This window comes from Malaclemys terrapin, chromosome 12 (assembly GCF_027887155.1).
Source record: "Malaclemys terrapin pileata isolate rMalTer1 chromosome 12, rMalTer1.hap1, whole genome shotgun sequence".
NCBI classification, from domain to species: domain Eukaryota; kingdom Metazoa; phylum Chordata; order Testudines; family Emydidae; genus Malaclemys; species Malaclemys terrapin.
Genome location: NC_071516.1, coordinates 23480914 through 23500504, shown reverse-complemented (window position 1 = coordinate 23500504; position 19591 = coordinate 23480914). Strand labels below are relative to the sequence as shown.

At 42.3% G+C, this 19591-nt stretch overlaps 1 protein-coding gene across 5 annotated transcripts in view; it reads right to left on the bottom strand.

Moving 5' to 3' along the window:
• ARHGAP40 (Rho GTPase activating protein 40) overlaps nucleotides 1–19591 on the bottom strand; it is a 72996-nt gene that overhangs the window by 25745 nt on the left and 27660 nt on the right. For 3 of the 5 annotated variants that reach the window (XM_054044985.1, XM_054044986.1, XM_054044987.1), the window contains exon 1: nucleotides 16379–16579. The exons of 1 other annotated variant lie outside the window; for it this stretch is intronic. In XM_054044985.1, the coding sequence (XP_053900960.1) occupies nucleotides 16379–16494 (116 nt within the window). In that variant the 5' untranslated portion in view covers nucleotides 16495–16579. Of the gene's footprint in view, nucleotides 1–8778; nucleotides 8859–12895; nucleotides 12945–16378; nucleotides 16580–19591 lie in introns of those variants that run through there. One more of the 5 variants, XM_054044989.1, reaches the window with a different exon arrangement.

The following is a 19591-nucleotide window of genomic DNA, read 5'->3' as shown; positions in this document are numbered from 1 at the left end:
TAGACCATCCAACCATCCCCCGATGAGTGTTTGCTTCCCCTCCCCAGCTGCTGAAAGTTGTATTACTCTGACCGTCACAAAGTAAGAGATTAGCATTTGCATGTTTGGGAAGTCCCCTAGAAAGGAGACAAATGCTTATAAAAGGGATCTGATAACCAACTCTTAAGAAGAGGAAATGAGCATATTATGGTAGGAGTTGGGGAGATGAAAAAAAATATTCTTCCCCATTGACCCAAATTGAGTAGTTCGGCTTGGTATTCCCCTACACCAATTCCAAATGAAAGTAATGGTCACTTGATCAAACGCTTGCCTCAGGGAGAAGATCTGTTTCTCATTCTACAGTGGTCATTGGCTTCACCAAGGAAGTAATTCTGGAGAAACAAATGACAGATCACGGCTCTTCAAAGTGAAATCAAATTGGAGTCAGGGACACAGAGAAATATATATCTGTATACACAACGCAGATATTGATATGTAAATATGCACAAGTAATCATATTTAAATATATATACACACACAAACCACACGCTTGATTCTACATTTGATCTCATTACAGAACATAAAAACGTAAGGTGTACAAGAGAATCTGGACACTGAATTGAGGACACATAGCTGAGGGACAGTAGAAGACATTTATTCACACAATTCTCAATAATAGGATGCCACATCTAGAGCCAGCCCCACATTGTTAATTACACCAACGATTCCCACCCCAACCCCAGAAAATCAGAACATCCATGTTTTCTGACCTATTTACACCTGCTGTGTAACTGACACCACCATTTTCCTCACTGAATTTGGCCCACAGACATCCATGGGTTCCATTCCCACTGACATCACGTGTGAAGTTAGGCAGCAAGCTTTTTGGTGCAGGGGCCATCTTTCCATTATGCATTTGTACAGCATTTAGCATAATGGGACACTGCTCCCTGATTGGGCGCTCTATTTAAAGTACTTCTATGACCTGTAGTATCTGGTTGCCTCACAACCTTTAATGTATTTATTCCTAACACCCTGTGAGGTTAGGAATTGTTATCCTTTCCATTTTACTGAAGGAGAACTGAGGCACAGGGAGGCTAAATGATTTGCTCAAGGTCATGCAAGAAGTCTGCTATCAAGCAGGGACTTGAACCCAAATCTCTCAAGTCCTAGGCTGGCACACTAACCACTGGAGCACTCTTCCTCTCACACTACTGTAAGGCAAACAGATTTAAAGCCCAATTGTTTCTCTAATCTGAAGACAATTAATGTTTTCTTTTGATTTTTCTAAAGAACAAAATTGACTGTTTAAAGCTGCTTTAAATATGTGACTGATGAGGCAAAAAGCATGCATCAAGTTAGCTTCAGATTCCAGACATTTATAAGATTATCTCTGTGAGGACAGTGAGGGAGGAACATTCAGTGACCTACACGAGTAACAGTAGTTTAGATTGGAGGTGGAGATTGTATGTTTTAAGCAAAGAGTAGGTGGAATAACCAAGTTCACTCAGGCGAACCATAACCATAACAAAAAGTTTAACACTTAGAAGATTTTTTTAAAAATTAACTTGATAAAGCAATTTGCTAGAAAATCAAGTTAGTGAAGTGCATAGTTAAAAAAAAAAAAAAAAAAAAAAAAAAAAAAACACCACTCATGGCAACCCTCCATCTTGAAAGACAATGGTGTGAGTGCCAAACCAGTTCAGTTGCTGCATGTCATGCTTGCAGCATCACAAGTAGCTAAAAAGTCCAATTCTAAAGTGAGAGTCATTGCAAGAGATAATGTAGGTGCAGGGCCAGAAGATAAAGCTGACTCACTACAAGAATTTTGCTTTTTTAGGTACTTTGCTATCAGGCACTTTGGTTCCCCACTTGATATTGAAAATACAACGAGGACAGCAGGTGTGGAAGCTGTTTAACCTTCTCTCATGCCTGCTTAGGTGCTCTAAGTATTGCCACCATACAGCAGCATGCTCAAAATGAACTTCTGGAAGACCCATATCTTGGTGCTCAAGTGCTTAGTCAGTTGACCAAATGCACGTGGCAGCCCTTCTCAGAACTTATCATCTAGAGATCAGGTATCTAATGTAATTGACCCGAGATAGCAAAACTTGTGCATAACTTCTAGCTTGGTACTAGCTATTAAAACTTCTGGTGCAAAAAAAAAAAACACACAACATTGTCTTCTTTAGGCAGATGGCTAGTCTGAATTCCTCACAAGCTAATGCATGCTATTGCAAAGCTGCTGGAGCTCCTCCCACTGTGTGTGAGAAGTGCTGCGTCATTGGTGTAAAGAAGTTCTCTTATCATGCTCTTAAATATGCAATGTTGAAGCATTTTCCATCTGATCTTGTGTGGAGATGAACACCTGTGGTATTAGATGAGAAAGCATTACAAAGCAGCAGAGAGAAGAATATACCAAAAAGGATGGGTGCCAAAACACATCCCTGTTTGGCATCACCTGTGGATTTTAAAGCTACCAGTATGATCACCAACATACTAGATTGTAGCCTTCATGCAACCATGGAAGGATCAAATCCAAATGCAACTAAGGGAGGAGTGAGGGACAACCAATTCTCTCTAGGAATTGGAAAAGGCTCTTTCTGCTGACCACATCAAAAGCCTTTGTAAGATCTATGAAGGCCATATAGAGAGGTTGTTCGTTGTTCTTCACACTGTTCTTCCAGTTGCTTTAGTTCGAAGAGCATGTTGATAGTTGATCTACCAGCACAGAAGTTGCACTGATTCTCTGAATATGCACATTCAGCAAGAATTAAGAACATAAGAATGGCCATACAGGATCAGATTAATGGTTCATCTAGCACAGTATCCGGTCTTCCGACAGTGGCTGATGCCAGATGATTCAGAGGGAATGAACAGAACAGGGCTATTTATCCAGTGATCCATCTCCTGTCATACGGTTCCAGCTTCTAACAGCCAAAGGTTTAGTGACACCCAGAACATGGGGTTGGGTCCCTGGCTAGCTTGGTTAATAGCCATTGACAGACTTACCGCCCATGAGCTTTTCTAATTCTTTTTTAAATCCAGTTATACTTTTGGCCTTCACAACATCCCCTGGCAAGGAGTTCCACAGGTTGATGGTGCATTGTGTGAAGAAGTACTTCCTTATGTTTGTTTTAAACTGCTGCCTGTTAATTTCATTGGGTGACCCCTGGTTCTTGTGTTACGTGAAGGAGTAAATAACACTTCCCTATTCACTTTCTCCACAGCATTCATGATTTTATCATATCCCCTCTTTCGTTTCTAAGCTGAACTGCCAGCCTTTTTAATCTCTCCTCATAAGAGAGCTGTTGCATACCCCCAATCATTTTTGTTGCCCTTCTCTGTACTTGTTCCAATTCTAATGTATGGCTTTTTGAGATGGGACAACTAAAACTGCATGCAGTGTTCAAGAAGTGGGCATAAAATGGATTTATATAGTAGCGTTATGATATTTTGTCTTCTTATCTATCCCTTTCCCAATGGTTCCTACCATTGTTAGCTTTTCTGTTTGCTGCTGCACATTGAGCAGATGTTTTCAGAGAACTATCCACAATGACTCCAAGATCTATCTTGAGTGATAATAGCTAATTTAGACCCCATCATTTTGTATGTATAGCTGGGATTATGGTTTTCCTATGTGCATTACTTTGCAATTAATCAACCTTGAATTTCATCTGCCATTTTCTTGCTCATTTACCCAATTTAGTGAGATCCCTTTGTAACTCTCTGCAGTCAAATTTGGACTTAACTCTTGAGTCATTTTGTATCATTTGCAAACTTTGCCACCTCACTATTCAGTGTTAAGAATGACCCATGCGAATGCCTTACCAGCAACACTAACGAGAGAAAGTCCCCTGTAATTGTTGCAATCACTCCAATCTCCTTTTATATACTGTATTCTGATGATAGCATCCTTCATGTCTTGTGGTACCCCTCCTTCCCCTCAGCAGGCAAGCAAGGCATTGTGCAAATGTTCAAGCACAACTTCTCCTCCTTGTTTCAGTACTTCAGCTGGAACTCCATTTTTTCCCCGGTGTCCTTCCCTGATGCTAGGGAGGTGATTGCCTTTTCAAGCACATTTATAGATGGTTCTATATCGAACTCTTCACTAATCTGGAATCTACGGATCATGCTTAGCACTGCTTCAAAAACAATGGTTTCATGCAAGTAGTTTGTAACTGATGCAACATTGGGTGGAGCATTGTTTGCTTCTATCAGTAATGATGTCTCCATTAAGAGATTTGAGTGGGACAGTCTTCTTGGCAGAAAGATGTATTGCTTTCTTGATTCCATCATACATACCTCTTATGTGTCTATTCTCAAAGGAAATTTGCATCTTCTCGCACAGACCAAGACAGCGTGAGGATACTGCAATGCACCCTTGACCACTCTGGGGTTAGCACATGTCTCAGAATAGAGGTTAATATCATCGATAAAATATGCTCTGCACTTTGCTTCAATAACTGGAAGTATTTCTTCAAGGTAGGATTAAAGCGATAATGACTAGGCCCAAAGACTTGAAGGCCATGATGTTTGGAAGCCAGCATAGCCGCAGGAGATGCTGGAGGGCAGAGCTGTACTGTAGTGCCAACCACCTGCCATTTTCCCCACAGCAAATTTGATTCAGGGTTTTCTCCCCTGGCCTTTGTTCAGTCAAGAACTAACTGCAAGGCAGCAGCACCAGCTGGAGTTACTCCTTTGTGAACATTGTTTTTTATTCCAATGGGGATCTGGCATACCCTCCTAAAGAAACTACTCTATAGTGATGTGAGCCAGGTCAATCCAGCCTTCTCTATGAAACAAACGAAGGGGGGAAAAGAGGGGACAATTCTTCAGCCATCTCTACAGCCCATTTCTTGTAAGCATCATGGAGAGGAAAAGACACAGCCTTAAGGATCAGTTCAGAGAGGGCATTCGGCATGAAAGGGGCAACATGAAAAGCAGTGCTAATATTGTTATGGGAAAAACAGACAAAACAAGATAATTAGGCCCCCAACATTGGTAAAGTTGAAGGAGTCAGGGTGAGAGATAGAACAAGGACACTGCATTTAGCCCATTTCAGCAAGCCATCCACATTCAGCAAAGCATGAATATAAAATGGGACTTAGGCACATGATTTGGCATTCACTTGACATGTTCAAGCCACATGAGACTTTACTTACTAATCAACATCCCCACAAATGACCGACCAGCACGATTTAACACTTCCACCTTTATCACCCTGTCTTGCCATCTTATTTGAAGAATTTTACACAAGCATCTGATATGAAAGCAGTTTAGTTTTTTGGGTATGTTTAGCGTAAATGCCAGATTACAGGAACCCAAAGAGTGCACTGTACTCTGAAGCTCGTGGAGGGCGTAGAAAGAGAGACAGACCGCTGTGGAGATTTGAGGATGCTTGTAAAGATGACTTAGTATCCTTTGGAATCTCTGTGGATGACTGGGAAAGGAGTGCAGAATGCCATGCTGGTTGGCAAGGCCAGCTTGTAGATGGAACAAAGCAGACTGGATCAAGCTTCCTGATGACTAGCGTCAGAGGAGGAAAGAATCTGCTGCTCTGATTCAAAGCATTGCTTGCGTGTGGGTGTGCCCTACCAGTGGGGATGTCATCTCACTAACCCTCCCCTATGATGCTCAGGTCAACCCTGGGCCAAGTGTTGTGATGGTAAGAAATTAGGGAGGGGGACAGGAGGCAATCAGATCTGGAATGACATGAATTTTAAAGGCACAATCTTTCAAGATGCTATGAGGACCAGAAAGAAATGCTTTCTACAGCACCACTGGAAAGAAAAGATTCCCCTCTCTCCAACAGCACTTCTTCCTAAATCTGGTGGCTTGTAAGGCATCAGATGTCAAATCTGTCACAGCCCGTTGGTCCTGCAATGCTTTTGGGGTACTGGAATAGTAAAACAGTTTAATTTTTAATCAGTCGACATTGACAAACACAAAACAAAGTGCATCGTAAAACACTCACATAACCCAAGCTCTTCCAAACCCAATAAGAAAACAGTGTTGCTGTGTATTCATTTTGTTCTAGCACTGGATCATTCCATCCAGGGAGCTGCTCTCAATGGGGTGTTAGCTCCTTGGACTTCTTCCCCACTTGCTCCATGTTCTTTCTGTATTGAGAACTCTTCAGACTGCCTCTCTTTCATCAGATGCATAAATAAGGTTTCCTCCTGTTGTGATGAACTACTTCAAAGGGGACACTTGCTACCAGTTTAAGCCAAAAAAATATGATCCAAGTTAAAACTGTTCCAAACCTAACCGAGGTGGGAAAAGGCAGGAGATGGTGAAGTCTTCCAGATATTAAAAAATGCAAGACAAGATATCACTTAACTTAGAAGTATTTCCAAGGACATGAGCCAGGCCCAGAGGGACTCCTGGCACCAAGAAACAAAACAGACAAGAATGAGTTTGAAACTAAAATGAAAAACTAAACATAAAACTGTATAAACTCAGAAGGAGTCAGCAGGGTGCAGTGCTACAAAAATCACAGGTTTTAAAGAACAACATTCAGTGTGGAATAAAGAACAGTTCTTGAGAAGGAGAAAGCAGGAGTTGATTGTCATTAGTTGGATAGGCTATTAATTTAGAGGAAACAACTGAAGCCCATCTCTTGTTGGCCTTCAATTTATTTCTCAAGGTCAGAAAAAACCTCTAAAAACAAACAATCAGCTGGCACAGGAGCGCAGGATTAAAGGAAACGTAGGAGGCCCATGCAGTGGGAAACTAAGTCCTCTTTAATTTGCTTCCAAGGCCTTGGCTACACTTACCAGCTAGTTCGACGGCTGGAAATCGAAGTTCTGGGTTCGACTTATCGCGTCTAGTCTGGACGCGATAAGTCGAACCCGGAAGTGCTTGCCGTCGACTGCGGTACTCCAGCTCGGCGAGAGGAGTACCGCGGAGTCGACGGGGGAGCCTGCCTGCCGAGTGTGGACCAAGGTAAGTTCGAACTAAGGTACTTCGACTTCAGCTACGTTATTCACGTAGCTGAAGTTGCGTACCTTAGTTCGAATTAGGGGGGTAGTGTAGACCAAGCCCAAGTTTCAGCCTGGAGCCATGAGTACAAATCCTAATGAAGAGGCGTACAAGTGAGTTCTGAAACAGAGCTGCACATAGGACAGATCAGCTGATAAGGGCTCACAACAGGATAGATTCTCCTTTGCATTTGGATCCCTTAGCTCTGCGACCTAGCTACACATAGGGGCTGAAAAGTAGCTAGGTCTGGCCAGCTAAGCATTCCCCTCATTGTGGGGGAACTGTAAGCCATTACAGAGCCCAGATACCCACCTCCATGCCATGCCCACCATAGAATACGGTTAGCAGGGAAAGGCTGCAGCCAGAGTACAATGCACAGGCAGCATTCAGTGGTCATATGGCCCCTCCAGACCATAGCCAGCTGACTTAAGAACAGCATCTAAGTTGGTCTACCCTACACTGGAGTTCAGTATGGCACAGATCCATCCCAGACACTTCCCCCTTCTCACTGAGATACGAAGCTTAGTGAAGCAAAGATTCTTGGCCAGCATATTTAAATAGGCTACTTCAAGCAATCCGGTTTATTCACATGTATATTCATAGATTTTAAGACCAGAAGAGGCCACTGTGATCCCACAGTCTGACCTCCTGCATAACACTGGCCCTAGAATTTCACTTAGAGATTCCTGTACCCTGCACCCCAAAGAGAATCTCTTACAGCTCTCTGTCTCCATACAGCAAAGATACACTCAAGAACCAACAAAGGTAGCTCATTTGAGAAGCTGAAGAGAATCCTGAAGGAAATGAAGTTGTTTCATTTGATTCAGAAATATTTTTTAAATGTTTTTGGAAAAACTATAGAGTTTGAGATAAATTAAAAAAAAAATTCAGTGCACAAAAGGTCACTTGTATTTACAATATTGATCTGGCTGCCAGCTACCCAATGCTTAGATTAAACTATCAGTGTCCTATCAAAAGCATAGATCTTTAAAAAACAGGTTACATTGTCCGTTGCAATCCCCAAGTTCAGTTGACTTAAAGTACTGTCCTCAAGTCATGCTACCAGTTGTCTCTGAGGTTTGACAGCATAACAAAACAACTCACCCCTTTAGAGAGACTCATAGCCAAATAACAAGGTTGGTGCAATTGTTAGGTCCATAACCTAGTTGTAGTCCAGGCCATACTACTTCTCAACTATGTCATAGATGAGGTACCTCAAGCCTGGACAACATTTGCATACGCAAACGAGATAGGGTGACCAGACAGCAAGTGTGAAAAATCAGGATGGTGGGGGAAATAGTTCCCTATATAAGACAAAGCCCTTATTATCAGGATGTCTGGCCACCTTAAAACAAGAGCTTGTGTATGCAAATAACAATGACTTGAGTGTACCTTATTTCTGAAACAGTGTTCGACAGCCACATCCTAACCAGTGTTTTATACACTGATAAAATATAAAATTAGATGTTCTTCAATGGATTTATTTTCCTACTTGCTTTTAAAATAAATCTAACTGCTCCCATACTAACACAATAGGCATCAACAGTAAACCAGAGCAAGTTACTCTCCTCTCGATTTAGACTGCTGGAGCAAAGGAAGAAACAATGCCTTCTTGCTAATGTAACTCCTGTTCCTATAGTATTTGAAGGGGAAGGGAGAAAGAACAGCAAGAAGGAAAGGAAAAAAAAAAAAAAAAAAAACCACCATTTGTGACAGGATCACCTTGTACAAGATGGACTCATGCCAGGGCTATTTTAACTTAGCTTAACAAACAGAAGGCTAAGGAGTGATTGATTACAGTCTGTACGTACTTACGTGGGGAGCAGATACTTGATAAAGAGCTCTCTAATCTAGCAGAGAACGGTATAACATGATCCAATGGCTGGAAGTTCAAGCTAGACAAATTCAGACAGGAAATAAGGTGTTAATTTTTAACAGTGAAGCTAATTAACCATAGTAACAATTTACCAAGGGTCATAGTGGATTCTCTATCACTGGCAATTTTTAAATCAAGATTGGATGTTTTTCTAAAAGATCTGCTCTAGGAATTATTTTGCAGGAGTTCTCTGGCCTGTGTTATATAGGAAGTCATACTAGATCAGTGGTCCCCCTTCCAGCCTTTGAATCTATGAATAAAATCCAGTCAGTGGTTAACAAGTTTGCACAATCATACAAGAGAGAAACACACAAAAATCTCATTCCAGAGACTAATTGCTGGAAAGCAGAAAAAGGATCTTCAAAGTAGCTAGAACCCATCTCTTTCTAGGGGCTGTCTCAGCTGATAAGTCTTAGAGTGCTTCGCTTTTTTTGTATGAAGGGTTATTGTAGCCAAGTTGGTCCCAGGATATTAGAGACACTAGGTGGGTGAAGGAATATCTTTTACCAACAGATGCTGGTCCAATAAAATACTACCTCACCCACCTTGCTTTTTTGTGCACATACACTCATATTGCCCTGCTTTATATTTTCCAAATACTTTCTAGATAAAATGACACATCTTTGTACTGATAGCCTTTACCTTGAACAATGATTTTTTTAAATTTACCATGGGCCTTGTGAACAGGAATGTCAAAGTTCAACTTCTCTAAGGGTATGCCTACAGAGCAAGTAGACACCAGCTGACTTGGGCTCACAGGGCCTGGGCTGTGGGGTGGCTTCATTGCTGTGTAGACTTCCGGGATCAGGCTGGAGCCCGGTTGGGACTCTCTCACCTCACAGGGTCATAGAGCCTGGGCTCCAGCCCAATCACAGAAGTCTAAACAGCAATGAAACAACCCAGCAGCCCTGATCTTTTTATTTACTTCAGTGGGAATTGGACTGAATCGGTCCCGGAGATTGTTCCGTGAAGATAGTAATAGCAATAGTAGTAAAAGCTGCTGCCATTGCATCCCTCTGAGAATAGGAATAGGTACTGGTAACTTCCATTTAAAAGTGATAGCAGAACAAAGAATAGGACACAGCATTAAGACAGTTTGTAGGCTATTTTGCGGACTACAGACCACTCTCGGTACACAGAATCCTGAATTAATGGTGGCATCCCAGTCTTTCATTGCAGTTTCAAGACCAAGTTTTTTGGGTGCAAGGCTAACACTTTACACTACATCACTAATGAGTCTGGCCTTAATGTCAGTATAATCAGCTCAGGGAGGATCGACCCAGGGCAAGAGCGAGCCTTCATAGCCGGTGTAGGGGCTTCCATACTGCCCTTCCTCTACTGCTGGCATTTCAAGGAAAAGGGGCAGAGGTGGGCAAACTATGGCCCGCGGACCACTTCCAGCCTGTGGGACTGTCCTGCCCGGCCCCTGAGCTCCTGGCCCGGGAGGCTAGCCAGCCCCTGGCCCTTCCCCTGCTGTTCCTCCTCCCCCACAGCCTCAGCTCGCTCGCTCCGCTGCCGGCGCAATGCTCTGGGCGGGATGGGGCAGGAGTCCCAGGGGGCCATCAGGAATGAGAGGAGGGGTTGGATGGGGGGGCAGGGGTCCGGGGAACAATCAGGGGACAGGGGTGTGTGGATGGGGCAAGGGTCCCGGGCGGGTGGCCGTCAGGGAACGGGGGGGTTGGATGGGGCAGAAGTCCCGGCGGCGGGGGGGCAGATAGGACGTGGGGGCCAGGCCACAACCCCCTCCCCTAACCAGCCCTCCATAAAATTTCTGAAACCTGATGAGGCCTTCAGGCCAAAAAGTTTGCCCGCCCCTGCTCTAGGCTATGCTGATCCTCTACTTGTGGTTTGAAGCCAGTGAAAGTTAGAGCTGCCTCCAGGGTTCTCTAACCCAGCACGGCTGGATCAGCTCTGCAGAACAAGAGGCACCAGTTGCAGAGCAATTCAAAGATGAGCTTTAAGCCAGCTTTGCACATACCTCCCCTGACATGCTACATGCAGGTCATCCACAGCCCAGGGTAACCACAGCATTCATGCTTGTGTCAAAATACTTTATCAAGGTTGCTTGGCCAGAAGACTGTAGACTTACCACTCTCCGGCACTAGCAACAGTAGCTGGGATTTTATTACCACCATCTGCCTATGGGATTATAGTTTTTGCTCAGAGACATGACAGTTGCTTCAGCATGGCCTTCCTCTACACTGGGAACAGCTCAGGAGCTGACATTCTCTGCTTCAGCTGCCTTCATCCTGATGTCAAGCACATTTTTCATTGTGGAAGCATGTTTCCAGCCCACTGATGATCCCTCAGCACAACAGAAATAAGAGTGCAATGCCGGCTGATTGCCTCCCTCGGTCAGCTGAATGTAGTATTGTGCTGTACTTTTAAAGCAGTTTCTTCACTTGCACACGGGGCCTCCTTAGACAATAAGTGTTCCACAGGCTTGGCATACATAGTGCGTGCACTGACTCATCTGTGCAATTCTCCCCTGCTCTGGCTGAGTCTTCTCCAGGAAAAAAAGAGAGCATGCCCCAACTGCTGGCCTCTCACCCCACAACCCTGCCCAGAGCAGGGAGAGAACATAGTGGGCAAAATACTACCTTGCCCTGTCTACATGAGGTGGTGAACTATGAGGCCTAAATTTGCCTACAAGCGCATCCTCAGATCAACTTGTACTCCTGCATCCAAGCAACAAAAATGTTTTCTGTTCCAAATCTAAACCGCTCCAATCTCCATTTCCATTTCAGCTGTGGCAATGTAAGAGCAAGTCAAACTTTCATGCTCAATTTCCCGAGCCCTGGGAAACTGCACCTCAGTCCTCTCCTTTCTGGGCTTCATCCCAAGAAAGCTACCATTACACACCCAGGGTGTGGTGGTGAGAAAGGAAATAACCAAATTAGAGGTGAAGGAAACAGGAGATTTGCACACCACTATTAAATAAAGCTATCTCAACCATAATCGATACATATGAAAAAATCAATTTGTAGGGGAAAAAAAAAATCAAGCCTCATTTTGCATTTAAAAGTGATTTATTAAACAAAGGAAGTATTATTGTAGTTAGCGAAGTGAACTGCTTGTTTCTGGCCACCATGTCCTTCAAGATTTCAGAACTGGTAGATTTCATCCGCTCACGCCTACTTTTTATTCATGGATTGGATTAGAAAAAACAAGCTTTCCTGCTTTCTCAACTCTCAATTGGATTTAACTAGTTGAATAAACTGGACTGAAGAAAATGTTCTCTCTGTACCAACAAAGGGGGTTACTGCTGTCAAAAGCTGGCACACGCAACCTCTTCCAACAGTTCAGTGTTTTGACTGTCTAAAATATGGCAACAAACATGTACTCCTTGATAGTATTTTCTGAATTTAATTGAAATGGATTTTAATAGATTATAATAATTTTTGGACTTAACATAAGTTAATTTCAAACTTAGTTTTAAATAGGTTAAGTAAACCTGCATTTAGTTAAGATTAAATAAAAAACTCATTTTTTAAAATCAATTTATCCACTCTGCAATCACACAACCAACTATGATTTATTTACCATCCTACCCACAAGTGGGAGTAATGATGATCTACTTCACATCACACATAAGGTAAATAAGGTAACTGGGAAACAGAATTTCAGTCATTTGACAAAAGCCAAAGGGTCAAAATATCCTAGCTCTTAGACTTCCGCTCCAACCTGTGGACCATGTTGCCTCTTTGTTAGAGGCAGTGAGCTTGGTTCTAGTCCCATCTCTGCTGTGCAACCTTGGGCAAAACACTTAACTTGTCTCTGTACACATAGGAAGGCTTAAGTACACAGAGGTTATCTGTCTCTCTGTGGGGAAGCTAGTCTGTGTGTTAACATGCTTTGAGATCCTTGGGCAAATAGTGCTAGGAGGGTACGCCAAGAATTATTTTCTGTTTGGTCCTTCGTTTATTAAAGGAAGGCCTCCTTGGAATTACAAAGATACATATCACATGTGGTTAGTAAGTTTCTAATTTGCCTTACAACTACTCCAGTGCTGAACACCTACTTAATCGGTGTAGTAATTACTATGAAATAACTCACCAGCGCCAGTCATTTCCTGCTGCAACTCATTCTAGAAGCTGGCCAATTTCACTGTGCATTAAACCAGATAGAATAGATAAGCATAGTTTACTGCTCAGGAATGCTGGGAAAAAATTGGCAAGAGGTTACAAGGAAGGTACATGAATTAACTACTGACCAACTGCATTAAAAAAAAAAAAAGGACCAGAGAAGGATACACTGAAGGATCAAGTTAAGCTCCATGCTTAAGAGATTTAGGGACAGTGGAAAACAGGAAGGGCCGAAACATAAGCTCCTTACTTGGATTGCTCAGGTTACGTCTACACTTAAACAAAGCGTGGCACAGCTGCGTCACTGTAGTGCTTCAGTGTACACATTCACTATAGCGACAGGAGGGATCCTCCAATTGCTGTAGTTCAGTGGTTCCCAAACTGGGGTTCACGAAATGTTACAGGGGGTTCTCCGGAAAAAATTCCCTAATGGTGGACAGAGCTGTCCCTAGGGACCCCGGGCAGCACGGGGCCAGCAGCCTGGAGCCCCTGGACTTCTGAGAGCTACGCATTTCAAAGCAAGCAGATCTATCACACTGAGGAGATTTAAACTTCAAGACTCCTTATAAGAAATGGAAAGGGAGGTGGATATTTTTTGCTGTTTTTAAAATTAATTAGGCAGCTACTATTGTTTTTAAAATTATTATGAAGAACAAGTTTAAGCTTTGTTGTAACGTGCATTGTTTGCCTGGGCTGCTCAAGACCTGAATGCTTGTGTAGGAGGAACTCTGAGTTGGCGTCTTAAATACCTTCATGCTGTTTCACATCTGATACTCCTTGATGAAACATAGGAGCCTTGTCTCATAACAGGCTTATTCAAAATGATACATGCTATGAAAATGAGATCTTGGAAGAGTGTTGCTGTTTTCATAATGTAATAAAATTACTGTAATGATAAATAATAAATAATAAATAGTGTGTAATAAGCATATCATAAAAACAAATTTTATATGTCCAAGATCACTGCTTTTATGAATTATACTCATGTAGAGGAGAAAATCCCTGGACATATTCATTTTTAGGAGGGGGTTCGCAAGACTTGACATTTTAGTGAAAGGGGTTCACAGATTGTTAAAGTTTGGGAATCACTGCTGTAGTTAATCCACCTCCCCGAGAGGCGGTAGCTATGTCAACAGAAGAATTCTTCTAGCATGCTCCACATTGTGGGGTTAGGTTGGTTTAACTACGTAGCTCAAGGGTGTGTATTTTTTACCCCGAGCGACATAGCTGAGTTGACTGCACTTTCAGTGGCATATGCTGAAACAGTAAAAAATGTTGATTTTGCACAGAGACAGAAGATTCCATAGCTTGGTAACTGTTCTCAGACGTTTAGCAAAAGCAACTGCCAAGGACAGGTTAACCTCACCATTGTTCACGATGCATGAACAGTTCCTGTGTGCAGCTTGGTCATCTCACGGAATGTCACTAAGCAAGTTCTAGAGCTCAGAGAATGCAAAGCAACTGGCTTCCAGCATGCAGAATAGGGAACTCACCAATACTCACACATGGCCTTTGTCTGCCAGATTTAAATAGAAGGGTTAGAAGTAACAGGGGGAGGTGCACTCAGGGAAGGAAAGCTGGATCAATAGCTCTTTTCCAAGATTGCTTGAGAGGAATGGTAACAAGGGTACCATTACAAGGGGTATACGTTGTGGTTGTATTCCTGAAAAGGGTGACAGATACTGAAACGACAGATACCAGGGAATTTTTCCCTATAAGAAATAATGCCCCACCCCGCCGCTTCTTGCCCCCCCAACCCCCCCGCCCAGCCTTGTTCCACCGCAGCCTTGTTCCATCCCCTCTTCCGAGCGCGCCCCATCCCCACTCCTTCCCCTCCCTCCCAGCGCCTCCTGAACACCGGGGGAAGCACCCAAAGAAAAGCCACACAAAAGATGAAGCGATGGATATGCGGATCGGAACTGATACAAATTGGAACACGTTCCCCTATTGATGAGCGATGGATAGGTGAAACGACAGATAAGGGGGAAGACATACACAAGGCACCCCCCATACTGGGTAAAATGACTGTCATTAAGATACCTATCCAATACACATTCCATAGTTACCTCTGCAGGAACAATGGATAATTAAAAACAATTAATATGAACACTGGGATTTTCGGCACATCATTTCACAAACATCACTTCATTGTACAGCAATCAAATTCTAGGTCTATAAGACTACTGTAGAGAGATTAGTTATACAAGAATTAAGTAGTTTACATGACGGCTGGACCTGAATGAGTGTTTCTAACACCTGGCATTCTGCCTTCAACGTATTGTTTGGATTTAATGAGAACTACTTCTACTCCAGCACCTTCAGATTGAGCAATACAAGTATTATGTTGGTAGTCTGGAGAATTACAAAACAGGTGGCTAAGTGGTTTTTTTGAAAAACCAAGAGTTCAAAATATTCAGTAGCCAATTGTCTTAAAAGAAAACCCTCAACTGTCTCAAAGAGATACTGCGGACTTAGAATCTAGTCCATTTTTTTAAAATGTGGAATCTAAAGTAGTGTCCCCCCTCCCCAACGGTTTTTACAAACATGTTTTTTGTTTTCTTCCTTTGTTGCTATGTGAAAGACTCAAACAGACCGATTATACAGCAAAACAGACCACACAAAGTACTGTGAACTTCAAAAGCAAACAAACTGAAAACAGAGAAACATACATTTTCCGGTAAACCCTTTCAGATCGGATAATCTACCCTGCTCATTCTAACAATAAAACGTTTTCAAACAGAAGCATGATTTTTAAATAGAAGGTCTCTTTCCAGCCGGTGTATAGTCTAGATACAAAGTGGTAAGCTAGCTAAGTACCCGAACCCAGTAAAAGATGCTCTGATATGATGCAGCAGGTCAAAACAAGAGTAACTCTGTCAAACATAAAACAATCTGATCTAGTAATAAATTATGTTGTAAACTAGTGCAACAGACTCACTAATACACACACTACACATTGTACAAAAAAGCCACACCATTCCGGTCTCCTGTGTTCAGTTTCACTGACAAATATAGAGAATAATCTTTTATGACCAAATGATTACAAATGCCGTTTTATTTCTGAATCTTGGATAAGGAAGTTTTCAGATGCTATAAGTTAGTCCCCCGTGATACTTCCCACTCCCCACCCCCATCTTTTATAAAGTTTGCTGCATTGATTCTGAAGGTTTATTCTGTTTCATACAAGAACTCAGAGCCAAGAAGTGTACTTATGTGACACTGATTTAAATTAAAATGCTATAGGAGAATTTGTGGAAGATCAAGATAGCCAAAGTGTGTTTTTAAAGGAATTCTTAACTACTCTTGTTCATATTCCCATTAGGGTTTCACCTTGTTTCCACTCATTTGTATATTCTACTGGGGTGCATTATTGTTCTACCTCTACATCCTGCTTTCTGAACAAAACTTAAATGCATAGTAAAAAAATAAAGTCAAAAATGTGAGCACTCCGTACCTGCAAATGCCAGAGACCTGCGAATGGGAAGGAGGCTGGATGGAATGGAATACAATTTGAGGCCTGGGAATCCGAGTTCTGGCAAACCCAGAACCAGGCTTTCCAAGTTTATCCATGGTCTTGGTTACAAGAGGAATCAATGTTTGCTTTCTTTCAGCAGCAGTAGTCCATCCGTGTGCCTTTGACAGTCACAGAGCAAGGGAGTTGCTGTTATTCCTTGTGTTACATCTGCAGCTGATTGCAAAGAAAGCAAAACCACAGCCACCACCTACTCATGCTGCAGAAACTCTGCTAATTGGATGGTAATTCCCTCCTCCTCTTCTCATCCACCCAGCCAGACTGATGTAATAAAATCATGGTAAACATACCTGTGACTTTAAATATACAGCTATGCAGCCTGGCCAAGAGCTATAATCATCTGTCCTGGCTGGGAATGCAATACATACCTGAAGGACATAGTGAAACCAGCTTCTAGCATTTGAAAATTGTGTGGCTATGCGTTTAGATCTAGAGAAATTGTTCGCTCTACCATTTTCCACATAGCTGATGCAAATCAGACAGGGAACATGCCCAAACCAGGGCTGGTTAAACGATAACTAAAATTTTAACCATGTGAAAAGTAACTCCCATGAGTGGCATAAGGAGCAGTGAACAATCAATCCACTTGAACTGTACCAAGGGTCCTCACAGACTGGGATACGTTAGCCTTTCAATAACCCCAATGAGAATGTCATCTGACCTCTGGTAGATATAATGCATTAAGAAGTGCACAAATTGAAGCCCAAGAACTCTTGGAGAAGAGGGGAAAGACAGTTATATGGCTGTTCCAAGCTTTGGTATCATGTTCTGAACCCTATTTCTTGATGAGTTAGGAGTGTAAAGAGCAGTACTAACTGGATGACAGTATCATCAACAACATGCAACCAAACATATGGCAAGATGCAAATCCCAGGCCCTAAAACTCATTTAAGACAAGCAATATACGACAGGAGAGGGGGAAAGGATAAAGCAGTCATATTCCCTCATCAGCTTTCTTCTTTCCACCTTCCATCCTCAATTGTTCTGAGATTTTTCCTGTCTGATTTTCAGTGTTTGTTTTCCGCTGCAAATCTTATAGAAAAATAAAATCACATTTGAAATTTACTCAGTGAAGCCATGTGAGGCTTGTCAAATACTAACAGATCTTCCCGATGTTCCTATGGGTCAGTCTCCTTATTATTGGAACAAGAGAAGGGGCACCACCAATTGAATTTCCTCAGAAGGACTCAATATTTAAAGTAAGAGTATGCTAAGGAATCTCATTTGTGGATTTCTTCTACTTATTAATACAGCCACTATTCCAACCTGTGTACTAGTAACTATAGACCTTATGTGGGTGATTCCTAGCCACTGGAACTGTACAAATTTAGTTCTAGCAGCCTGCCTGCACTAGTTGATTCACTGTAGGCAAACGTGGCCCATGGCAGCAACATGTGGCACTCTACCCACATTGCCGTCCCTCTGCAGGGCTAACTTAGGAACTGAGTGAGGCATGGGGCTATGTGCAGATTCCCTGCACCCGGGTGAATTTCACCACAACCCAACTGTAGAATTCAGTAAGTCTCTCGCTTGGGCATTAATACTAGCTAGGAGGGGAACATTTCCAGTTTTCATAAAAGTATAAAAATTACCCTCTCTTCTGTCCTGTTGAAGAATTTGTCCTTTTGAAATTCTTGGAGCTTAACAGAATGAATGTTAATTGTTGATTAGATATAATTTTTGCTCATAAAAATAAAATAACTGAGCCCAAACCTGGAGCGCTCTCATATCTGCAATACATGCCGAGACACATCAACTTTCTTGTTCAATTAGAGCCTGATCCAATGCCCAGTGAAGTTCCCTATTTCTACGATATGATGGGGGCTAATTTAGCTACAAGTCAGGGAAAAGATCTTGAAGTCATCGTGGATAGTTCTCTGAAGATGTCCACACAGTGTGCAGAGGCGGTCAAAAAAGCAAACAGGATGTTAGGGATCATTAAAAAGGGGATAGAGAATAAGACTGAGAATATATTATTGCCCTTATATAAATCGATGGTACGACCACATCTTGAATACTGTGTACAGATGTGGTCTCCTCATCTCAAAAAAGATATACTGGCACTAGAAAAGGTTCAGAAAAGGGCAACTAAAATGATTAGGGGTTTGGAATGGGTCCCATATGAGGAGAGATTAAAGAGGTTAGGACTCTTCAGCTTGGAAAAGAGGAGACTAAGGGGGGATATGATAGAGGTATACAAAATGATGAGTGATGTGGAGAAAGTGGATAAGGAAAAATTATTTACTTATTCCCATAATACAAGAACTAGGGGTCACCAAATGAAAGTAATAGGCAGCAGGTTTAAAACAAATACAAGGAAGTTCTTCTTCACGCAGCGCACAGTCAACTTGTGGAACTCCTTACCTGAGGAGGTTGTGAAGGCTAGGACTATAACAGCGTTTAAAAGAGAACTGGATAAATTCATGGTGGTTAAGTCCATTAATGGCTATTAGCCAGGATGGGTAAGGAATGGCGTCCCTTGCCTCTGTTTGTCAGAGGATGGAGATGGATGGCAGGAGAGAGATCACTTGATCATTACCTGTTAGGTCCACTCCCTCTGGGGCACCTGGCATTGGCCACTGTCGGTAGACAGGATACTGGGCTAGATGGACCTTTGGTCTGACCTGGTACGGCGGTTCTTATGTTCCCTCTGGCTGGTCTATCACAAAAAAAAGTTACTGATTTCTAGTTACCAAATGAAGGCTGCACATATTGCATTCTACACAAAGTTCTTTCAGCTTCTTATACCCAAGCACACATCACTCCTCACAGGACTTCCCTCCCAAGCTCTCTCAGATTTGTTTCATAACTAAAATTAAAAAAAAATCTATAAGCTTCTATTTTAATTTTGCAGTGATTCCACACTACGAACGGTCAGCTGAAGAGAGGGGAAAGAGTCTTCAGGAACTACATAAGACCACTCAGATGAAGAGCAATTATGTAAAATGGTAACATCTTGCTTGTAAAATGGTAACATCAATAGATCTGCTCCCTTTGTGTCTTCACTCAGATTTGCTTACAGCAGTGATTTTCACTAATTTTAGTCTTGTTAGTGTGAGGTGACCTGCTTTCCTATAGGATAGACAATAGGGCTGTCCCCCTTCAGGTTGTGTTTTGTCTCACAGCTCCCATTTG